At 47.7% G+C, this 23,280-nt stretch overlaps 1 protein-coding gene across 3 annotated transcripts in view; it reads right to left on the reverse strand.

Annotated features, from left to right (window-relative positions):
* Positions 1-9,337, reverse strand: part of LOC127291808 (phosphoribosylglycinamide formyltransferase, chloroplastic) — a 63,939-nt gene extending 54,602 nt beyond the window's left edge. Inside the window, exons 1-6 of one of the 3 annotated variants that reach the window (XR_007844741.2) lie at positions 8,662-9,330; positions 8,454-8,565; positions 7,890-8,066; positions 4,540-4,666; positions 4,065-4,335; positions 3,796-3,981 (exon numbers count right to left, since the gene is read on the reverse strand). Coding sequence is in view for 2 of the 3 variants with exons in the window: in XM_051321134.2 (XP_051177094.1) it covers positions 4,222-4,335; positions 4,540-4,666; positions 7,890-8,066; positions 8,454-8,565; positions 8,662-8,986 (855 nt within the window). In the remaining variant the exon portion in view is untranslated. Of the gene's footprint in view, positions 1-3,795; positions 4,336-4,539; positions 4,667-7,889; positions 8,067-8,453; positions 8,566-8,661 lie in introns of those variants that run through there. The other 2 variants (XM_051321134.2, XM_051321136.2) reach the window with 2 other exon arrangements.
* Between the last annotated feature and the right edge of the window lie 13,943 nt (positions 9,338-23,280).

Consider the following 23,280-nt stretch of genomic DNA (forward strand, 5'->3'; position numbering starts at 1 on the left):
TTGATAAAACCCTTCAACTGGATCCAGAGCCAAAATCTATGAAAGAGTGCCTGAAGCGCTCGGATTGACCTAAATGGAAGGAGGCAATTGAGGCAGTAATGCGAAGCAGGTCACACCTCAAAGCTAAATATTGTATCTATGTGCCTTCCACCACACATATATACATATACTAGGGCCACACATTTTATGTCGACCACTATTTTCCGGCCGTCGGCGTAGCCTTCCTTATGCCGTCGGCCTCGATAGAAAAGGCCCTCAGCAAACATTTTGGCCTTCGGCATTCACCCATTTTCCTGTAGTGATTTTCTAGCGCGTGTCAACTAAATTTTCACAGGTGTAGTCTTGTACGCAATGGAGGGCAATACAAGATTTGAGACATGACACTAATTAGTTTTCAATGTGTTACTTTTTTTGGATAAAGGGAATATATTAATATCAAGAAGATACCAATTACACCCAGCCTCTGCAACAACGCACCACCCTAATGGCACTACGGATGCACACAGCCAAAAAAAGGAAAAGAAAACTAAGAAACAAAAGTCCTGCTACAGTATCTTGGGCCTAACAACAGCAGTACATCCACCGCCAAGACAACACCTGAATTACAGAATCTCCAAAAAACGACGCCTCCAAGAAGGGAACGGTGCTCAAACACCATCGTCGTCCGATCAAAGATCTTAGGTTTTCACCCTGAAGATAGTCCCCGCTCTCAAAACAATGCCTCCACCAAGGCCATTGCCAGGCACAACCAGTTAAGGCCAGACCTTGGGTTTTCACCCTGAAAGGTAGGACTCTGCGCTTCACCTGTGTTGTCGCCCCCACTTTCATACCGCTGCTGTGAAGCCCGGAACACCAAGCCAGTCTCTCAACAGCGCGGAGACTTGAACCCCCCTTAGCTAGTCCTCCCCTCCGGCCTTTATGAAATTCTCTTCTTCTGACTTTCATCATGGATCCATAGTCACTTGATGTCAACACAGAAAAAGAGCTTCGCGCCGCTCCCTACAGAACCAATCGGTTGGAATAAAATTGTGTACGAACAGTGTGCCTCCTTTTGTAGTATGAAACCGGAACGGAACAGTACGTTGCATTATATTCAAATCACGATCTAATGAATCGAAAGTCGAAACTTGTCATAGTACAAATTGATCTACTTCTACTAGTAATTACATTCATAATCACTATGTTACTACTGTATATTATTGCATAGTTATTGCTGGCTCTGGATTCTGCTTGTTTTTACGATCGCATCAACATCAGGCGGCGACCGGAGGTGCGGACGGGAGCTGGAAATATAGAGCCAAGAGCCCCACCGCGACGGCCGCCCTGCATATACGCCAGGCCACCATCCGGCAGCGGCTGCCGCATGTGGCAACCTCGCCGGTCATCTCTTCTTCGTCGTCACTGTCACTCGTGGCCTCTTCTTCTAGTTCATCGTGACTGTTGGTCCGCACCTCGCCGTCGTCCACGGTGGCAGCCGCCTGCTTGCTACCCTTGGCAGCACCCTTCATTTTCTTCTTCTTCTTATTCTTCTTCTTCTTGGTCTTCTTTGCATGTTTTGGCGGACTGGCGCCACCAGCTAAAAGTACGCCATGAGCTATACCGTCGACAGTATCATCAGCCGGCAGCGCCTCCTCTACCTCAGCCACGGCGGTGTCTTCATCGCTGAGGAGAGCCCACATGTTGGTGCCGGTGACCGTGAAGCCTTCCGCGCCGGCCGGCTTGCATGTCGGCGGGGCCACCGTTCGGCGTTGCCCGCCACGTCTAGCGACAAGGACAAACTTTTCCGATTTCTTACTAGTTTCTTCTTGTGACAAATATCTGCGTATCCACATGTCGGTCAGCTCCTCGTCGTCGGACGCCCCGGCCTGCTTGTTGTCACCAGCGTCGCCGTTGACCTGCACCTTGCCACCACAGTCCACGCTGGAAGCCGACGCTGCTGCCGGATTACTGCTCCGGCCGGCGGCGCGTTTCTTACTCTTCTTGGTCTTGTCGACACGTTTGGCTGGCTTGGCGACGTTGGGAGCCGGCGGTGCCTCCTTTAATTTGACGGCGGCGACGACGGGGGCTGCTTTCTTAAGCTTTAGATCGATGGCATCCACGGCGAGGTCGCTGGTGCCTGCGCTGTGGCCGGGGTCTTTGTCGAGGAGGAGAGCCCACATATTGGCGCCGCCGATCGCGATTCCTCCCGCTGTTCCCATGACGATAGAGATGGATCGATCAAACCCAAGCTTGTTGCAACAACGAGAGACTTGATCGCGTAGTAGAGTAGTACATAGGGAGGTAGTAAGGTGGGTATATAATTAAGAAACTGCGGTGCAGTTCGAGTTAATCTGGAGCAGCGTTCGTCTCGGACATGTACTCCGAGTCGATCTGACGGAGTCATCAGAAAACAATTGGGAAAATAATTGGCCGACCGAATCCGATGCCGTCCCTCTCCTGAAACATGATTATTTTCTTTTTCCAGGGAAAGGTTGTTTTGGCTCCAGGGTCAGTGTGATCCCTTAATTTAATTTATTCTCAAAACATAAAATCGTACTCTATTTTGAAGTTTTAGAAACATAATTTAAAAACGATTCCACGTGTACATAGGGATGTGATCAACATGATTGTAAATTTTTGTAAATATGTTCATTTGTGGACTTCACAAAAATAACAAATGTGTGGCTCTATAATTACGAATAGCAGATCTATTATAGTTCCACGTACTTTTTATTCTTGTGTAGCTCAAAAACAACCATATTTGTTCTTCAAAAAGATAAATTTGAGCGTTCAACAGGAAGGGCCCTCACATGATGAGCACCATAAGATAGGGCGAAAACACCCCACATCAGGATACAAAGGAAGATGACACCGTTCCGGTTCTTCCACACATGCCGTCGGCGGCAAGGAGAGTGGCAGGGCAGCTCACATCAATGGAGGTCCAGAAGCGCTGGGCAAAGGAGCACGCGAACATGATGTGTGCTGCCGTCTCCAATGCCGTGCCACAGCGTGGGCACCCATTCTTATCGGCGGTGAGGATCGTCTTGTGAAGGAGGTTGACACAAGTTTGAAGCCGGGCATTCTCGTAACTCGTCTTTGGGTTTTGGCATCTATGGTCTGTATCTCTTGCTCGCTCAATTAGACCTGCGACAAGATCATCTCAAGCCAGCTTACCACGGTGCTGGTTACCCTTCACACGTCGCCTAGGGCTGACGCCACTGGCTACAAGTACTGCAAGTCCTACAGAACTGGGTGCTGAGCCGCTGACACTGGTCACATCACATTTTTTTTTGGATCAACTCTGCAGCCGCTACACAGACAAAAGGTAGTGATATACAGGGGTTGCAACTAGCAAGAATTATCCTGTTAACGCTCAGAAGAATACAGCAATTCTGCAAGTCTTTTGGAAACTGCAGTTCTTTCACTCTTATTTAAAGTATTTAGTACTCCCTCCGATCCATAATAAGAGTCGAAGATTTACTACAAAACTATACTAACTTTGTACTAAATCCCTGGCACTTATTATGCATCAGAGGGAGTACTTGAATTTTTATGAACAATCAAATGAAAATTGTTTTGCCAATGAACCAAAACATAATACTGGACGTCGTTTTGTATTCCTCAGACGATGAACTGAACTTTCCCCTCCAATCATGTTTTCTGTACGTGGCCATGATGCATAGATTCAGTACAGTCTGCTCATTCTGAAATATTAGGCAACGACAACCACAATCCGCGGCTGAAAAGAAACACAGGCATGGACAATTAGCCACCCACCCATCTTCCTCAGGATTGAAAACAAATTGAGAAGGGAGATGGCAAAAGAAGCAAACCATTATAGTTGCTCCAGGAATCATCTGACAACCTTAACTCAATACTTAAAAGGAGTAACTAAAATAAAAATAAAATGGAGGAAGACACGGCAGAACCTTGCTGTCCGAGAGGACTCTCTAGGAATGACAACCATTTGCACCATCCCCTCTTCTATCCCTCTCGCATAAACTAGAATATCGAAGTGGCATTAGCACCGGAACTGACAGAAGATACTTAGATATGTCGTCTGCAAAGGTTAATAAGCAGAATACCCTCTAAATACTTTGTCCGGGACACAGATTATCATCAAAGCCAAACCACACAATGAGCAGAACAAAGTCAGACAAGCCGTATGAATTCACTCCATGCCCTGGGGGAAAATGGCACTTGACAGGGGGCTACAAACTTCATTAGTGTTCAGGAGAACTATCACATATACTCATTGGGGTTTGCCTGACTTCTGATAAGTGGGACACCATCTTCCCGCCACACGATTCGGTCGTCACACAAGGCAGCAACTGCTTCAACATAAACTTGGTGCTCCTGGAAATGTTGGATTAATAAATCAACAGAAAAAATATATAAAGCCTGTGGTAGATTGGCAGTTAAGAAATACTTCGTTCCAAATTAATTGACGCAGATTTGTCTAAATACACATGTATCTAGACACAAACCGAGGGAGTATTAAATAAGCATAATAATGTAGTGTGCAGCTACAGGGGAAGCTGAGCAGCACATAAGACCCACCTCATGAAGAACCCTTGCAGCCAATTGTTCTGGCGTATCATTGGCTAAAACAGGCACAACTCTTTGGGCTAAAGTTCTTCCAGTGTCGAACTGCATATCCACAAAGTGCACAGTTGGTCCTGAGTATCTGCATGGTTGGAAAATATCATCAAATAAAACAGGTAACCTCAAAATAGAAGATAATGCGGTTAATAGTGTAGCAACCAATGCCTTCATCAAACAAATCAACTTGACAAGGACAGCAGGGTGCCGGTCACTACAATGAGCACCTCAACTTAATGAGAGTAAACCACCGCCTCCCATCGCTCCAAAACCTAGATCCCTCCCGATTCCTCTCCACCCGAGAGCACAACTGTAGGGTATCACCGGCTCACTGCCGCCACCCTAACTGCTTCTGCTTCCACGCGGCCCGGACCTCACCCCAGCTGAAGAGCAGGCACAGCAGAGACGAGCATGGAGAGGCAGGGCGTGTTCCCGCTGCGGAGGATGCGCGCGAGCACAACAAGCGCCTCGGACCGAGCCATCACCAATGAAACCGTCGAGCACGAGGCGGATGGCGGCAACACACCAAATCCTCCAGCAATTCGATACCAATGATGACCGTCATGGCCACGCCGGGAGCCGGACACATGGTCTGTCGCGATCTAGAATCCCCGCCGCCACCAAGGACGGCCGTCCTGACCACACCAATTCATTGCTAGATTGCATGTTGAATATTAGCAAAGTATGATTCGAACCGATCTTGAAACTCCCCAAGGTTGATTAACTTCGTTTTACTATATAATAATTAATTATGGGCTTTCAGGATGTGTGTTCATGTTCAGCTATGTCAAACAAATATCTGCAGGTTTGAGGTGAAATCTGCATGGCACAATAAGTGAAAGTCACAGAAAACTCGGTAATTTTATCAAAACAATATATTCTTGCATGATTTGTACTACAAATGGGTTTAATATCGTATACTGGCTTAGATTGCTGATGGGACGATCATGTTATACTTCTATTTGAAACACATGATAGTGCTATTTGAAATACAAGTATTGTGATCATGTTTCTTGCTTATGACTGCTAAAACTATAGGTGAGATGGACTATTTAATTCCTTTGCACGTGATAAGTACTTAAGGCTTAGGTCGCTTATGTCCTGCATGCTCCAAGCATCTCCCCTCGCGCGTTAAGACTGCCCCTGAATTTTGAGCTTAGTTTACCTATGTACCAGTGCAGTTGTGTTTAGCTTCCATTGGCAAGTAAAAATATGTAACAGGAAGCTTTGTCCTGGTCATTTGGGTGGCCCGGCCGGTGCTTGTAGGAATGCTTCTGCATCAGTGTACACATGTCTGACTTTGCAGTTGCAGGACATTTATTGTAGGATGTGTGGTTTAGTCCCAACAATTAACAACAAGAGAGTTAAAATGAAATTTGCATGCCTAGCAGATTAGCTTTCATGTAAACATTCAAATGTGCATGATTTATATGTAAACACGGTATATCTTAGACCCTTAGTACTAACTATTCGTTTTCAATGACTTATCAGCTACAAATGGCATGCTTATGTGGTCATCTCACCTTGTTGTGGTAAGAAGCTGCATATGAATATAGCACCATTTATGAGGGAATGCGAAGACTTCCATTTTTTATGTTGGTACAACACAGAGTGTTTACATTCGAAGACAATCCAAATGCAAGGCAATTATAAATTGGCTATTTGGCTCCTTCTGTTAGTATCTCTAGCCTCACTTTCATGAAGAAGAGGATGACACTAGGAGAGTTGGGGCAATTTTCGTTGGTTTATTTCACACACATCTCACACAAATGCCATCACCAACCTGAGGGTTGGGGATACAGATATATAGCTGCTAGCCAGCCACGAATATGCTAAGATGCTAGTCTAACTGTCAGTCCTTGATGCCCCTAAAAGCAGTCAAGGGTGCTGCTAACTGCCAGTCCTTGATGCCCCTAAAGGCAGTCAAAGATACTTTCCTATCCTAACAGCAGTCCTTCACAAGGACCATGTATGCTGCAGCCAGTCCTCCACAGGACCATGTGCAGCAGCCTCTCCACAGAGACAACACTACAGGGACTTTATCCAACACCTTCAAATTTTTGGTTAGATGTTGAGTTGATTATAAAACATGTACTTCAGTTTACGTAAGAATTTCGGGTCCAACGGATGATGATCGACACTTTGCAAGAAGTAATATAATTTGCAAGGAGGCGACAAATTTATGATACATGTGAATGCAACGCACGTCTCATAACCTACAATAAAGCATCTATTTTGAATTTATCAAATGAGACTTCTTTTCAGAAGCCAGGGAGGTGCATGAATGCAATGTTTATAATCAACTATTTGGAAGGGGAAATGTCAGAGTTGTATATTTCTATTTTTGCGCTTATGACTTTAGGCATATTGATCAATAGTTGACAGTTTGCACGTGCAAGCTTACTAGTTATCTTTGGATCCCGAATAGTGCTGACCACCGTCCTATTGGCAGACCTCATTCTCAGGTGCTTTGGGTCTGCGGTCTTATTCAAAATCCTGAGGAAATGACAGGGCTCATGGCAATGTTCCTAGGGGTTTTCTGCAGTGGGCGGGAGACACAGCCTTTGATTTGCTTCAGGCTGATAGCAAACCTCCACACTCTGTACCGACTGCTGCACAGGCAGGCAATGTTCAGTCGCAACAACCGAAAATGGGCCTTGTCATGGTGAATTTTGATGCCCTCTTACATCTCCGCTAATGGTTCTGGTGCTTCAGGGGCTCTTATTAGGGATTCTGATGGTGTCTTTTAGTAGCTCGTGCCTATGGTTGACCATTTGGCCTCTATGCTGGATGCGGAGGCTATATCAGCTGCAGATGGTCTCCAGCTAGTTCCGTCTGGGAGGCACCACAAGGTCATCCTCAAGAGCAACTCTCCTAGCCGGTGCAACTCTGGCGAAAGCAAGACTCTCTCCGTTTTGACATCTCGCCATTCATAAAGGAGATCAAGGAGCTCAGTAGCAGCTTAGTTTCTATTGAATTTGTGTATGCTAAACATTGCTGTAATGAAGCTGCACACATGTGTGCTAAAAGAGTATCAGGGGAACACCATCTGAACTACTGGGTTAGCAAGGTGCCGGCGTTCCTCTTTGTTTGTCTGATCAAGGATTGTGTGCCACTACCTGATTAATTAATCTGAGCTCATGTTTGCAGGAAAAAAAAAATCAACTTGACCAGTTATCACAAGACGCCAAATAGTTATGCTTACACAGCAGCTTACACGACAGTTTTCTTTGAATACTCATTTTCATTCAGGTGAGTACAGATAGGAATGTAAGATGTTGGAATGTGCTAGACAATATGTAAAGTACCTGGCTCCAGATGCAATAACTGCTTTATGCACTTTGGAACCATAATAACCCTTGCCACCAAATGCCGGGAGGAGTGAAGGATGTATATTCAGCATGGATCTGGGATATGCCTGAACTAGCTCACCAGGTATGAGCTTCAAGTAGCCAGCAAGTAGAACAAAGTCTACCTTCAGATCCCTGTTTCACAGTAGGAATAACCATCATGAGTTAAGACATCCTGCATGTGTCATGAAATACAATCTTCACAATTGGCAAACCGAAGTCCATGAGTGCATTTGGGGGGGGGGGGGGGGGGGGGGAATATATATATAACCAGCTTGTAGACAGTGGGTTTCGGTCAGGACAATCACGCTGAAGCAACTTATGAACACAAATTCATGCAGCTACAAGAGAGCAACATATCGCTAAATCACAAAGCCCATCCTAAATCGGAAGTTATGTGTGTGCATTTTACAATCAGACTAGAAGCGGAAGCATGAAGAGGATATTTTTCTTGCACAATGTCAAGTATAAACTACAGAATGACAAATCCCAGCCATTAGATGAGAGATCAACAGAACCAACCTGAGAACATTGAGAAGTTGATCCGTGGACACCCCCTCCGGCGCTGATTTCGACTTGGGGAACACAACCACCGGTACGCCGTTGCACCTTGCATAGTCCGCGCCACCGCAGCCTGAAGCATTCCATTTGGCCGCATCAGAAACCACAATCTAATCCACAGCACAGTCCAAAGCTTTCAGGCAGGAAGCAACCAATTAAGCATCCTCACCTGGCTTATCCGTGACGAGCACAGCCACATGACCGTTCACCTTTCCACCGAGAGCTGCCTCGTGGACGGACCGGAAGTTGGAGCCCCCGCCGGACACGAACACCGCGAGCCTCTTGCTGACCCCGGAGCACCCAGCTCCGCTATCAATCGCCGCCGAGTATGCGCTGGCGGTCGGACGAAGCAGCAGCAACGGCCTGCAGGTGGCGGCACATGACTGCCGCGTGGTCGTGAAGCGCACCCGCGCGCTTATCTTGTGCGGGTTCGGGACAGGGTTAAGCGAGCAGCGCAGCCCGGTGCCGGAGGAAGCGACGGCGGCCGCCTCCATCGGGATATTCCGAGGCCAGAAGATTGGGAGGTTCAATGGAAGGAGCAGAGATAGCTGGAGAGGAGGGAGATGAAAGCGTGGAGGGTGGTCAGGCGCCGGAGAGGATGGAGTGCAAGTGAGGAGTTGGCCGGCGTTCGGCGGTGGCGAGCGGGCGGCGAACGGCCAGGAGATGCGCGCGTCGAGGGGAGAGATGCTGAGATAGAGGGCGCATGGCGGCGCACGCCGCACGGTGCGGACGGACTAGGGGCAAACCGGCTGTGTAGCACAACTACGGCGAACTGGCGGCGACCGGCGAGGGTTGGAGAGAGATGGTGGCCGGGAGCCGGGAGCCGTGCGCCTGCAGTTACGCCTGGGCTGGGCCAGTGTACAGACTAGTTAGTCTGTCAGTGGGTTATTCTTGTCTGTAAGTGGGCTATTCTTTGGACTGTTCTGACTTGACGATAAATACTTACTACTCCAAAGTATTTATAAAAAAAACGATCAGGATAACCTGAACCGATATACCGAACCGAAAAAACAGGGACCGAACCGATTAGACCGAACCGATCAGGTTAACTAAATTTAAATTTTGAAAATAATGCACTTTTTTTCGAAAAAATGACATGAGAAGTTGTGCATACCAAATGCATGTTGATGTGTCTAGCAAGTCAAGTTGTGTGTACAAGAAATTTGAAGAATTCATAATTTTATGGTAGTCGGTTATTACTGCTTTTTGGTAGCCAATATATATAATGCATGCATTGTCGGATTATTAATGAACAGACTGTAACTTGTAAGACTACAAAAAACCGGTAGACAGTCAAGGAAATGGCCCAATTTATGCTCTAAACTTTCCTAAAAATAATTTGACATAATGTTACACTAGAAATCTCGCTATTAAGATATTTTTTAGGATATACTCAAATAGATATACCTACCAAACTATTAAGTGTATTTAAACATTAATGCAGATGAAAAATATAAGGATGCGTACTTTGCCAATGTTTGTATAGGAGAAAATAACACAGTTTTGTTACAAAATATATTTGTTTAGCATAAGGTAGGTCTAATAATTAATATAGACTACGATAAAAAAGAATGAGACAATTAATATTAGTAATATTTCATATTTGATTAACTATGCTAAATGTGTAATGGGGAAGGTGTATAATAAAATATTTTATACATGAGTATAAAAGTTTAGTGTAAATTTTATTTACATCAGATATATCTAAACATATCCTTAGCCAACAATAAAACCTTATCTAAATAGGTAAGTATTACTATAATAGACATAGCAGGAAGCAATAACTTCTTGCAAATCCAAACTTACCAGCCTAGCTCAGCAGATCGGGGTGCATCGTGACAATAGCCACGATTATTTTTGCCACCAAATTGCATTTCCTGCCTCCATTTTTAGTGCTGAATGGAAGAGAAACTATGATTGTACTAGATCTTCTTCCAGGCTAGGCTATCACGAGGGCAACATATATTGTGAGTTGGGATCGCCACGTTAGGGCAAGCGAAGCACATTAATAATCAATTGGATTGTCCATTCACCTGAACGTACATAAAATATTTCATGGTTTTCCTTCCTGAAGAGTTTCACATAGCTCCATTCAGAACTTGTGGTTGTTGCCTTAATAAAGCCAGATACTCTTAACGGCCATCAAATAGCACTCTTTCGGGTTAGCTTGAAATCTAGCACACATGCACACACTAAGCATAATATCGGGCCTAGATGCGCACAAATAGAGTAGAGAGCCGATCATGGAGCGATATACCTTTTGGTCGACAACTTTCCCTTCTTCATTGAGCTTAGAATGTCCATTTGCTGGCATGGGAGTCTTGATAGGTTTTGCATTTGCTATGTCAAATTTCTTGAGCATATCATGGGTATACCTTGTTTGGCTGATAAAAGTCCCTTCCTTCAATTGATTGATTTGAAATACGAGGAAGAACTTCAACATATCTTTTTTGCAATCCTACTACATTGCTCAAAAAAAGAATGATTAGTACAACCAAATATTATGTCATCGACATATATTTGGCACACAAATATATCTCCATTGAATTTGTGAGTGAAAAGGGTAGGATCGGCTTTGCCTATTTCAAACTCTTGTTTAAGCAAGAATTCCTTAAGGAATTCATACCATGCTCTTGGTGTTTTCTTAAGCCCATAGAGAACCTTTTGGAGTTTATAGACATGGTTGGGGAACTTGGAATTTTCAAAACCCGGTGATTGCTCAGCATAGACAAGGATGAGGATACACCCTGGGGGGGGCCATCACCAGGCTCACTCGCCGTATAAAGAGAGCCCATGATAGTTCCAGTCATCGGGCGACTAGGCCTAAAACCCTAGCTACTAAAGCCAGGAGCGGGAACTTGGAGAGTAGGTCAAGGCCTTCCGGCCTTTTAGCTTGCAGATGTGTTCGATCTTATCAGTGTAAACCCTAGACCAGAGGTGCCCATATAAACCACCGGGCTAAACCCTAGAAGGGATCCGATCACCCGATGTTTGTATCACCTAGCTTGTAGTCGCCGTAGAGGACTCGTCGAGCACCCCCACTGTAATCTCATCAAATCAATTCAAGGATGTGGGTATTTTACTCCTCAGGGAGGGGTTGAACCAACTTGATACAGAACTTTGCAAATCAATAGAGCTACACCTAAGTCCAAACCCGCAAAAAAAAGTCCAAACCCCGCTCGTACTTACGGAATAAGCTTCTCCGAAACGGAACGGCTGTCTCCGATCCCGAACTGAACACCCAATCGCATGCATACCGAACATATATATACACACATGGGCGAGGGGCCAAAACCACCCGACGACCCTAGCTACAAACGAACCCCCCTTCCCGCCCTGGTTAAATTGGGGGCGGGCGAGATTTTTCTTGGGTCCCCGAACTCAGTTTACGGGCCAGGCCGCGAGTTCAGGCACTGCTCTGGGCCACTTTCGGCTCGAACCCGTAAACTGACCGGAAAAGTTCGGTTCCGGTGTGTTTTAGGATTATGCTAGAGATGTTCTGACGAAAAAAGAAACTGTAACTAATTACCCATTCTATACTCTATACTGCCTACGTACTGACCAACTTGATAGAGCTACACCTAAGTCCAAACCCAACTCGTACTTACGGATTAAGCCTCTCCGAAACGGAGCGGCTAGGTGTGTCCGATCCCTAACTGAACACCCAATCGATGCATACCGAACATATATATACACACAGGGGCGAGGGGCCAAAGCCACCCGACGATCCTAGGTAGCTTCCAACGACGGATCGAAGCATATAGCAAAGCGACGACAATGGCAGCCACCGGCCGCAACGACGATCCAAACCGGGTCTACTGCCTCGTACAGTGCTTTGTCTGCGTCTTCCTGCTCCTCCCCGCCGTCTACTACATCGGGCTTGCCTGCGTCTTGGAAATCCCCCACAGACGCTACCACATCGTCGTCGACTCCGCCTCCGGCCTCGACCTGCTGGCGCCGTCGCAGGACCCGCAGTTCAACCTCACCTTCCGCCTCGCCTCGTCCAGCCTCGGCCGCCGCGCGTGCGTGGACGCGGGCACGTACGTGGTGGTGTCCTACCGCTGCGTCCCGCTTGCCGCCAGCGGCCCCGCGCGGCAAGGGCTCTGTGTCGGGCCGTGGAAGTCGGTGAGCATGCCCATCTTCGCCAAGGGCACCGGCGTGCGCTTGCCGGGATACATCATGGACACCCTCGCGGCGGACCTGCGAAGTCACGTTCAACAAGCTGTCGGGCGATAACCAGCAAGACGTGGTGGCGTCCTGTGGCGCCATGCGAGTCGGGGACGTCGCTGCCGAGTGCAATCAGAGGCACACATGCCCTGGTAGTCGCGACCAGACCACCGCGAGTTCCCCGCTGAAAATATCGAGCGCTCCGGTGATCACTGGCCGATGAACGCTTCACTACGCGTTTAGGATGCATCACAGTATTGTAGTATGATTTCAGTTCATCTTTAATTAATGTGCTCTAGGCAACGTTTAGTTGGAGTATGTGTTTATCGTCCATTGTCCTGTTTGTCAATGATCGAGTTGTACTCCTTCCGTCCACAAATAAGTGGACGTACGGGATTTTCAAGGTAAATTATATAGTAAAATAAGAGAAAAATTGCATTACTAGGAGGATGCAACCAATATCTCTCTCCTCTTTAATTATTTCACCTCCAATAGGCTGAGTGCATGTACAAAATTAAGATAACATGTGATGAATATTATTGGGTTTGATTTCCGTGCAATGAGAGAAAAATAACTTTTGCTAATTTAAAGTACATTGGAAACATAGAAGTACACTCTTTCATGGACAAAGTTTGAGACTAGATGTCCACTTATTTAAGGATAGAGGGAGTATATTGTAGTATAATGAAAGTTGTGATATAACTATTGAAACATTCCGTTGGCACAAAAAAGCTCCACTGATCCTCTTTACTAAAAAAAATAAAAAATATCATATCTATAAGTTTCATGTGATTCTTTACAATTTTGTTATGGGCCATAAGTTGTGTGGAACAGAAGGAGTATTATATTTTTACAACTATGTAAAGTCGCAATGTGAAATTGTTTTTAATATGGATTACACAAAAATGATAAAATCCACAAACTTTTGCTATTTTTGTACAACTCAAAATACAAATTATTTCTAGGAAAACTTTTTGTTTCATCGAGGGAATCACTTGCTACCCTTCCCCTAGCTCCTCCGCTTGACATGCATCTCTAACAGTGACGGAACAGAACGAGACAAGGAGGGTCCCACCACCACACGCCTCCTTCCTTATCGCCTCCCGCATCCTCGACGCTGAATTTTATCCTTCGTCTACCCCATCTTCTCCGTTGTGTCTTGCTATGGAGGAGCTATCGCCACGGCTAGCTAGTTCGACGTCTGAACCTCACGCCGCCACACTCTACCCATGAACCGCCCCAGTTCTCCTTCCTTTCTCTCAGTTGTTGCCAACCAACCCGTTTCCATGGCTTCCCCCCTTGAACCATTGCACCAAATCCCCTATTTTGGATGTGGCATGTGTCTTCCTTGGACGCTCCGCTGCTACAAGAGCTCACCCGATATCGCACTACAATGGTGCTCTCTTTTTGCTACAAAAGCTGGCCGAGGCTGCTGCAGAAGCTGGCCAAATCTGCTACAAGGAATCCTCCATGGCAGCCCCTGCTGCAAGTCGTCAGCCGGTCGTTGCAAGCGGTTTAGGGCTTCTACCTTGGTTGCCCGGCTTTGCTGCCTTGGGCATCCAGTCGTTCGTGCGTTGGGAGTTGGGAGGCCGGCGTTGCTTGCAACCCTTGACAGCGTTGCTGCAAATGGCAAGCGATGATGCTGCTAGTGCTGCTACCAGCGTGGAGGTGCAGTGCTACCTCAGGACGACGATGTTGCTATAGAGGCATGGTGGACCTGCTGCCACTGCTAAGGCACGGTACTGCCAGAGCATGACGATGCACCTGCAAGCCGGCGTCGATGCTACAAGCCAAAATCAAATGGTGTGGTGCTTTTTTTCAAGGGGCGGGGCAGAGCTCTTTGAAATGCGGAGCTTCTTGATGTTGCCGGGCTCGGATGGTGCTACGGGTACATCCGCCGGAGTGGTAGGAACTAGGAAGTAATATTGTGCTGCGGCGAGCCGATGATATTGCTGGACCGCTGAGCAGGGGGGCAGGGTAGGAGCCGAGAGCACTTACATGTACGCTGACAAGGATGCAGATATTTCCATGTGGTGGTGGTAGGTCCACATGGGAGGGGTGGCCGTCTTTTTGATCGAGTGGCCATGCACGTCTGGATCTCCCCTGATTCAACCACTCCGACTCCCCGGAAGATGCTCAGCATTGCCCTTGTTTCTAATTGATAGATTACACGATTTCATCACTAGGCTACATCCTGATTTTTCTCAAAATTGTCTGGAACACAGAAATATGAATTTATTTTTATTATTAAATAAAATGATCACTAGTGCCCATATGTACACCAAATCTCCACTCTATCAGTGTTACAATTCGTTTTAGTAAAGTAACTTTTCTTTGGGTTAATTAAACGTACACCAAACTTGCACAAGTTTAAGTTTTTTTAACATAAGGCCAGCGGCACAAGTTAGGGGTGTATCACGGATAACGAATTTTACCAGAAGTTTTTGTGCCTGGTCCACATTGTCATTCTGTATAATATACCAGATTTCTATTTCACATTAAGTGACACAGGCAGATACATTAATTGGCATAGGACCGCTCAGGTTAAATAAAAAAAGGTCAATCGGTCTTTTGTTTGAAAGAGAGATAACAGTTTGAAACCATGTCCAGGTTATACCTGTGCATTTCTCGGCCAGGCCAACCAAAGCCCGATGCAAAAAAAATCCTGGCCCAGGCCCAGCCCGGCCCGACCGTCGGGCCGGAAAAAGTGGCCCAAGCCCTGCCCATCAAGTAGAAAGCTTGTTGGGCCTCAACCTCAGGCCAGGCCGCTTCTGTAAAACACATAAAATGACGGCCCAGTCTTGGCCCGGCCCAAGCATCAGGCCACAAAATCAGGCCCAGGCCCGGCCCGGAGACATGATCAGGTCGGGGCTTGGCCCGGGAATTTTGGGCTGGGCCAGGCCGACCGGGCTGGGCTGCCCATGGCCAGATATAGTCCAGATTAGCCAACACGCACCTTGCCCATCCCGATCGACTCTTCGCATGCACATATGCAAACGATTGTGTTCCCCCGGGGGATCGCATCTAAGCGATCGTCCGGGTGTGTGCCAGCGAGGCTTGGAGGCCCACCCACGTGCCGATCCCTTTCTTCCCCTTTCAGTATCTCTTTGCTCGTTTCCAGAGGTCGTCGTCTTCGACCGGCTTCCAGATGCCCCGCAATCTTCCCTGCGTCCTTTCTTTCGTCCTTGATCCCGAGCGAGGAGCCGCATCTCCCGCCGCCTGCTACTCCTCCGTCACCACCGCCGCCTAGGAGCCCACCTCAACGTCGGTTGCGTCCTCTTCTGTTGGCTACCTCCACTGCGCCCCACCGCACCTCTCTCCCACCGATTCGAGATACTCTAGCGACCGCTGGAGCACGTCGTCGTCGGCGGCGGCCTTCTCCAAGATCTCCGATGGTCCCTTCTCCCGCTAGTGCTTCGAGAGCTGACCGTCGCTGCTACAAAGGGCGGTCGGCGCTGCTACAACTTAGAGCCACCGGCGCTACATGCCGCTGCTACCGGTGCTACATACTGCTGGTGCCGCTGCTCATCGCCGGTACTACAAGGGAATGTGGCGCTGCTGCAACCACTGGGCACCAGCGCTACGTGTCGCTCGCGGCAGTGCTACCATGGCTGACCACCATTGCTACATGGGCTGAGTGGCGTTGCTGCAACATCCGACCACCAGTGCTACATGCCACCGGCGGAGCTGCTGCCAGCGCTCAAAGCCGTTGGTACAAGGGCTGAGTGGTGCGGCTGCAACCGTTGCTGCATGCCGTCACCGGCGCTGCTGCCAGCGTTGCTGCGAAGCCAAGTCGCCAGCCGGAGCACGTGGCGGGCCGGAGATGGGGCGGAGCGGTGGCGGACGAAGATGGGGACATGAAGGAGCGCGCCGGCTGCCGAAGAGGGGGGCGGGGCAGAGTGGTGGCGGCCGGAGATGGGGGCGGGGCGAATCGCGTCGGCCAGCGATGGAGGCATGGCGGAGCACGCCGGCGTTCAGAGATGGTATTGGGGCAGAGCAGGCAGCAATGCTGCATCACGAGACAGAGCCGAGGTAGCGGGGTGGGGTAGCTTCGATGAGCTAAATAGTGCGGTCTTCGTGTCCCCATCGTACGGCTGTGCACCCGGGGGATCGGCGGATTAGATCCCCGGAGGACGCTCAGCGCCAACGCTTTTTAAGGGGAGCTAGCGTATATAAACAACCTTGGTACAAACGAAAGTTCTAAATAAAATAGCGGCAGTCTCATTCAGACGATATAGACGCTATATCATGCTATATTTTAAATAGCTTTTTGAAAAATACTAAATATAGCCTAAAAAAAAATCGCTAAAAAGGTTGGTCATGTAGGTTTAAAGCACCATTTCGTCTTTTACTAGAAAGGGCTGCACCTTGTAGCTAAGCTAGGGTTTTGCACGAGCGCCTCCTATGATACCTACCATACCGTCTTGCGATTAGCATGCAGCAACAACAATATATTAGCCCTATCAGTGTGTCGCTGACCACTAACTAGACTTGGCATCATCTGCATCCCGAGTAGTCAAACTCCTAGCTTTCTTATTACTGATAAAAATCGTATGGTGTCGGGTAGTGCCAAGGTGCTTTTCGCTGTCCCGCAAGAGCCCCTGCATTTGCGTCTTCTTCAGGTACCTATAGCTAGCTATGCTTTGTGCGCAGCAAAATCGGCCAAAAGTAAGAGCATTTTATCCATGAACTTCATAGGAAGAAAATGGATGGGGTCCTTCTAAAACTAGATTTTGAAAAGGCATATGATAAAGTAAGGTGGCCTTTTTTACAACAAGTGTTGCGCATGAAAGGGTTCCATTCTAAATGGTGCCAATGGATAAATAATTTTGTTACTAAAGGGACTGTGGGTATTAAAGTTAATGATGACATAGGTCATTATTTTCAGACTAAAAAAGGTTTGCGCCAGGGGGATCCCTTGTCTCCTATGTTGTTCAATATTATTGCCGATATGTTGGCAATTTTAATTGAGAGGGCCAAGGAGGATGGCCAAGTGGAAGGTTTAATACCACATTTAGTTGATGGGGGTATTTCCATTTTGCAATACGCTGACGACACGATCATTTTTCTGCAGCATGATTTGCAAAAAGCCCTCAATATAAAGTTAATTCTCTGCATTTTTGAGGAGTTGTCGGGACTGAAAATTAATTTCCATAAAAGTGAAGTGTTCTGCTTTGGGGCGGCTAAAGAGGTTGAACATGAGTATACCACTCTCTTTGGTTGCGGGGCAGGTTCATTGCCCTTTAGATATTTAGGTATTCCTATTCACCATCGCAGGCTTACGAATAGTGAATGGAAGGCAATTGAGGATCGGTTTGAGAAAAAGCTCGCTAGTTGGGCTGGGAAGCTTCTCTCTTATGGTGATCGTCTGGTACTAATTAACGCAGTGTTAACTAGTTTACCAATGTTCATGTTATCCTTCTTTGAAATACCTAAAGGGGTGAGAAAAAGACTGGACTTTTTTAGATCAAGATTTTTGTGATGGCCACAAAAAGAAGTATAGACTTACTAAGTGGAATATTATTTGCCGACCCAAGGATCAGGGAGGTTTGGGCATAGAAGTGCTTGACTTAAAAAACAAATGCCTATTAAGTAAATGGCTTTATAAGTTGTTAACTGAACGTGGTGTTTGGCATGAACTAGTTACTAATAAGTATCTTCACTCCAAGTCATTATCCCAAGTAAAGGCTAGGGCAAATGATTCTCCCTTTTGGAAAGGTCTCGTTAAAAATAAGGAGGATTTTTTTAGTAGGGGCTCTTTCAAAGTGGGCAGTGGTGAACAGACCCGTTTTTGGGAAGACACGTGGTTAGGAGACACGCCTCTTTCCCAACAGTATCCCTCCCTTTATAACATAGTGCACGCTAAACAAGCTTCAGTGGCTACTATTATGGGTCAATTGCCTTTGAACATAGGTTTTAGGCAAACGATCACGGACAATAGGGAGGTTAGTTGGACTCACCTTTGCAACAGGCTTATTAATATTCACTTAACCACACAGCCCGACACTTTTGTTTGGAAGTTAACTAAATCGGGCATTTTTTCGGTCAAATCCATGTATCTAGACTATATGGATGACCATACTAAATTCCTTCGTAAATATATTTGGAAGATTAAGGTACCACTTAAAATTAGAATTTTTATGTGGTTCCTTCTTAAAAGAGTGTTGCTTACTAAGGATAATCTAGCGAGAAGGAATTGGCAAGGGAGTAAAAAATGTTGTTTTTGTGACGAAGATGAGTCAATACAACATCTTTTCATATCCTGCCCATTAGCTAAAATTGTGTGGCAAATTGTTTATATGGCCTTTAATATTACCCCGCCTACTAATATCACAAATATGTTTGGGAATTGGTTATCCGGGGTAGCAAAGGTGAATAAAGCGCATATAAGAGTTGTTGTGTGCGCTTTATTATGGGCGATCTGGAACACGAGAAACGATTATATTTTTAACAAGGCAAAATCTTCTTCTTTTATGCAGGTTGTTCCAATGGCTACTCATTGGATCCGTATGTGGTCCTACCTACAACCAATGGAGAAACGCAAGGATATGGATATTGGGTGCAGCCGCCTAGAGAGGGTTGCACGGGATTTATACAGCCAGTTCAGTTGGCGTTTTGATCGTAGATTAACATGTTAGTGCAGAGTTGCTTCATGTTGTCTTTTGTTTTTAGATGGTTGATTCATGTATCGACTTTGGGCGACCCATGATGTAATCTATTGTAAGACAATACTTAAAATAATTAAATAAACGCCGTATGCATCTATCGATGCAGAGGCCGGGGCACTGTCCTCCATTTCGAAAAAAGTGAGACGATAAGCTGCCATCGATATGCAGACCGAAGGAGCCGTGACAAGTGCCTGCACCATATGATGCCTCATCCATTTCAGCTCTGATGCAGCACCGAGACGTAAACTTCATCAGCATGCACTCAGCAGCAACTCGATCGATTGGCTACCTTTTTCTCCTAAGAGCATGTCTAACAGCCCCCTTATAACCCGTCTACCCCGTAAAATTCCGGCGAGATACGGGGCAGGCGCGGTTTAGGCCGTCTAGCAGGCCCCGTATTCGGGCCGCCCCGTTTCGGCGGAATACGGGGCCCAGGAAATCGGCCCCGTCGCCCCGTACTTATAGTGGGCGCAGGTGCGAGTGAGGGGTTAACCCCTCACTCGCAACCCTAGCTCCGCCGTGCGCCGCCGCCTCCTCCTCCTGCTCCGGCGAGCAATTAGTCACTCCCCCGCGCCGCATTCCACCCACCGCCACCTGCATGGACTCCCGCCGCCGTAGTAGAGCCTCGCCGGCGAGCGGATCGAAGCGATCCCGCTCGTCGGACACCGTGGAGGAAGCGTGGCGGCGACAATGCAAGAAATCCGCCGCCGGCAGCCGTCGCGCGGCCTGCAAGTACGACGGCGCCGCGTACGTCCCAGACAAGCTCATCGACTTCGCGCGGGGCGGGCGCTGGTACAACGAGGATCCGCCGATGAAGCCGATGAGCGGGCCCAAGTTCGACGAGTGGCGCGCCGACTGGGAGCGCCGCCGCTGGGCGAAGGAGGCTTGGAGCAGCGGGAGCACCAGCGCTAGAGGAGCTCCGCTCGCCGGCGATGACGAGGAGGCCCCCGACTTGTTGAAGGAGCTACGGCAGTTCCTCAAGGACGACGCCAAGAGGAAGAGGGCGGAGGAGGAAGAGGTGGCGGCGGCCATCGCCGCCGCGAAGGAGGCGGAGTTGCGGGAGGCGGAGGCGGACTCGTACCTAGTCGACCTCCCCGAGTAGGATCATGCATTCTGGATGTAGAATCGTTGATCCGTATGTATGATCCGTAGTATGATCAATGAAATCGAACTTCCCGGGTTTTTTATTTTTGAAAATACGGGGCGAAATACGGGTTCTGCTAGACGGAATGACTCTTCCGTTGGCAACTTTTCGATACGGGGCGAAAAAGCAGCGAGATACGGGGCAGAAATATAAGGGGCCTGCTAGACATGCTCTAACCTAGCCAGTTTCCTGGCTTCGACACATTAGTTAATTAGTCTGATGCCAAGCTCATTGAGTTTCCCTTTGATCTTAAGACCGAGCTTGTCTGTCGAGCAGTCGACACATCCTTGTGCACTATAGTTCAAAAATAACTGAACCATACAAAAAAGAGAAAATGGCTTCTATACCATTGACAAACACATCAATAACTCACTACTAGGAAAAGGCCTAGCCGTAAGATTGACATCAGTGGCGCACCATGATGGCCGTGCGCCACTACTACTTAGCAGTGGCGCACCAAAAAATGGTGGGCCACTGTTACAAATGTAGTAGTGGCGCACCTTGTTTGCGGTGCGCCATTGCTAAATACTGGCAGGAGGCCAGCTCCTACCCCAACCTAATAGTGGCGCACGTCGGAGTGGTGCGCCACTACTACTTCACTTACCTATGGCGCACGACATCGTGGTGCGCCACTGCTAGGAGGTGGCCAGGGCACCTTTAGAGATGAGGTCCTTAGCAATGGCGCACTGCCGTGGTGCGCCACTACTAGCTATGGCGCACCACCAATAGGGTGCGCCACTGCTAAGTTGGGCAGGGGCGCGTGGTGCAGGTACCAGGTGAGCAGTGGCGCACCACCTAGCAGTGCGCCATTGCTATGTCACCCTAGCAGTGGCGCACGGCTCTGTGGTGCGCCACTGCTAACCTGGGACCATCTTCCTGCTTTTACCCCTCCACTCACATGTGCCACCCACTTTCCCCAAACACTCTTCCACCACCACCTCCCACCAAATCTGGATCTGGTCGTGTTGCCCCTCCTTCCCACCTCATTTTCACCTCTTCATTCACCAAAATTAAGTTGGTAAACTTAATTTTCTTCATAGGTAAGTAATGGTGAAGCTTTCTTAGCTCAATACCCTACTCAATCTCAACTTTTTACCTCATCCAACACTCTAGGTCTCGCCGTATCGGTAACTTTGTTAGTTTTATTCTTTGTGTGTGACCGGTTCCGATATGATCGTCTTGCACACACGTCACGTACACGTGTGTGTGCACATATGTTATGTGCGAAGCTTGATGATCATGTGTGTTGTGCGCATGCGCGAAAAGCGTCACGTGCATGTGTGTTGTATGCGAAGCCTCCACACATGTGTTGTATGTGTTTTTGTTTGCAGGGATTTGAAATGCGATGGAGTTGCCAATATTTTGCCGAAACGTTGATTCATTTCCATTTCGGCGAATGTTGGGCATACTACGCATATACATATGTCCTATTTTTAGGGAAGGTCATGCCAAAATTTTCTTTTGGTATGCTAAGATATCTATTTTCTCTATACCCGCAGGCGACCATGGTCCGCATGATGAGCGAAGGCGTTGTGGCTAGGTTTTTGAAAGCCGCGACAGCCGAGATGATTAGAAATAACCAAAAGGAGATAAGATGTCCGTGTCGAAGATGCAAGCTGACGAGCCTTATGGACCCTAAAGCCGATATGGTGCGGGACCACCTTCTCATGCGTGGTTTCATGGATGGCTATCGGTGGGAAGGCGACGAAGATGATTATGAATTTGTCCATGGGATTTCAACAACAAATAAGGAAGGAGGTGATCAGGATGTAGAAGATCTCGGACATGATCAGGATGTAGAAGATACCGGAGATGATCATGATCACAATGTAGGAGATCCTGGACCTGATGATGAGGAAGATCAAGATGGAGGTCATCATGACGATCATGAAGATGAAGACGATGGACCATCGTCGATGGACTGGGTGCAGGATCCTTATCTTCAAGAGCTGCTTCTCAAGCAGACGAGTAACGCAAGAGCTGCCGCCCGAGAGAAAGCCAAGATGGATCAACTGGAGGTAGACGTGGTTACTCCATTGTATGAAGGATGCAGGCCGGAGGATACCCGCCTGAAAGTAACGCTCATGGCTCTGGAGATGAAGGTAAAGCACAGAATGACGGACACATCCTTCAACGACAACATGTTATTCTGGCAGGAACGTCTTCCCAAAGGTAACACGTGCCCGACTAGTATCGAGGAGGCCAAGAAAATCGTGTGTCCTCTGGATTTACCGCATGTGAAATACCATGTGTGCTTGAACGATTGCATCATTTATCGGAACGAGCATGCGGAGTGTACCATATGTCCGGTGTGCGGCGTCAGTCGGTACAAGAAGGGGAAGAAAGCTCCTCGGAAGGTTGTGTGGTACTTTCCGATCACTCCTCGTCTGCAGCGGTATTTCGCGGATCCTAAGCAAGCAAAGCTAATGCGCTGGCACGCGGAGATGAGGAAGGGAGAAGATGACGCAGATGATCCGAAGAAAAAGAAAAAGGACAGGATGTTGAGACACCCTTCGGATGCTAGCCAGTGGAATGCGTTGAACCTCGAGTACCCAGAATTTGGGGACGATCCTAGGAACATAAGGCTGGGCGCGAGCACCGATGGAGTCAATCCGTTTGGCAGCAGAGCAGCACGCATAGCACCTGGCCCGTGTTTGTGTGGATGTACAACCTCCCCCCTGGTTGTGCATGAAGAGGAAGTACATTCAAATGAGTATGCTAATTGAAGGGCCAAAACAACCAGGGAACGACATCAATCTGTATATGGGGCTTCTGAAAGAGGAGCTAGCCACGCTATGGGATGCGCCTG

Source organism: Lolium perenne, chromosome 4 (assembly GCF_019359855.2).
Source record: "Lolium perenne isolate Kyuss_39 chromosome 4, Kyuss_2.0, whole genome shotgun sequence".
Taxonomy (NCBI): domain Eukaryota; kingdom Viridiplantae; phylum Streptophyta; class Magnoliopsida; order Poales; family Poaceae; genus Lolium; species Lolium perenne.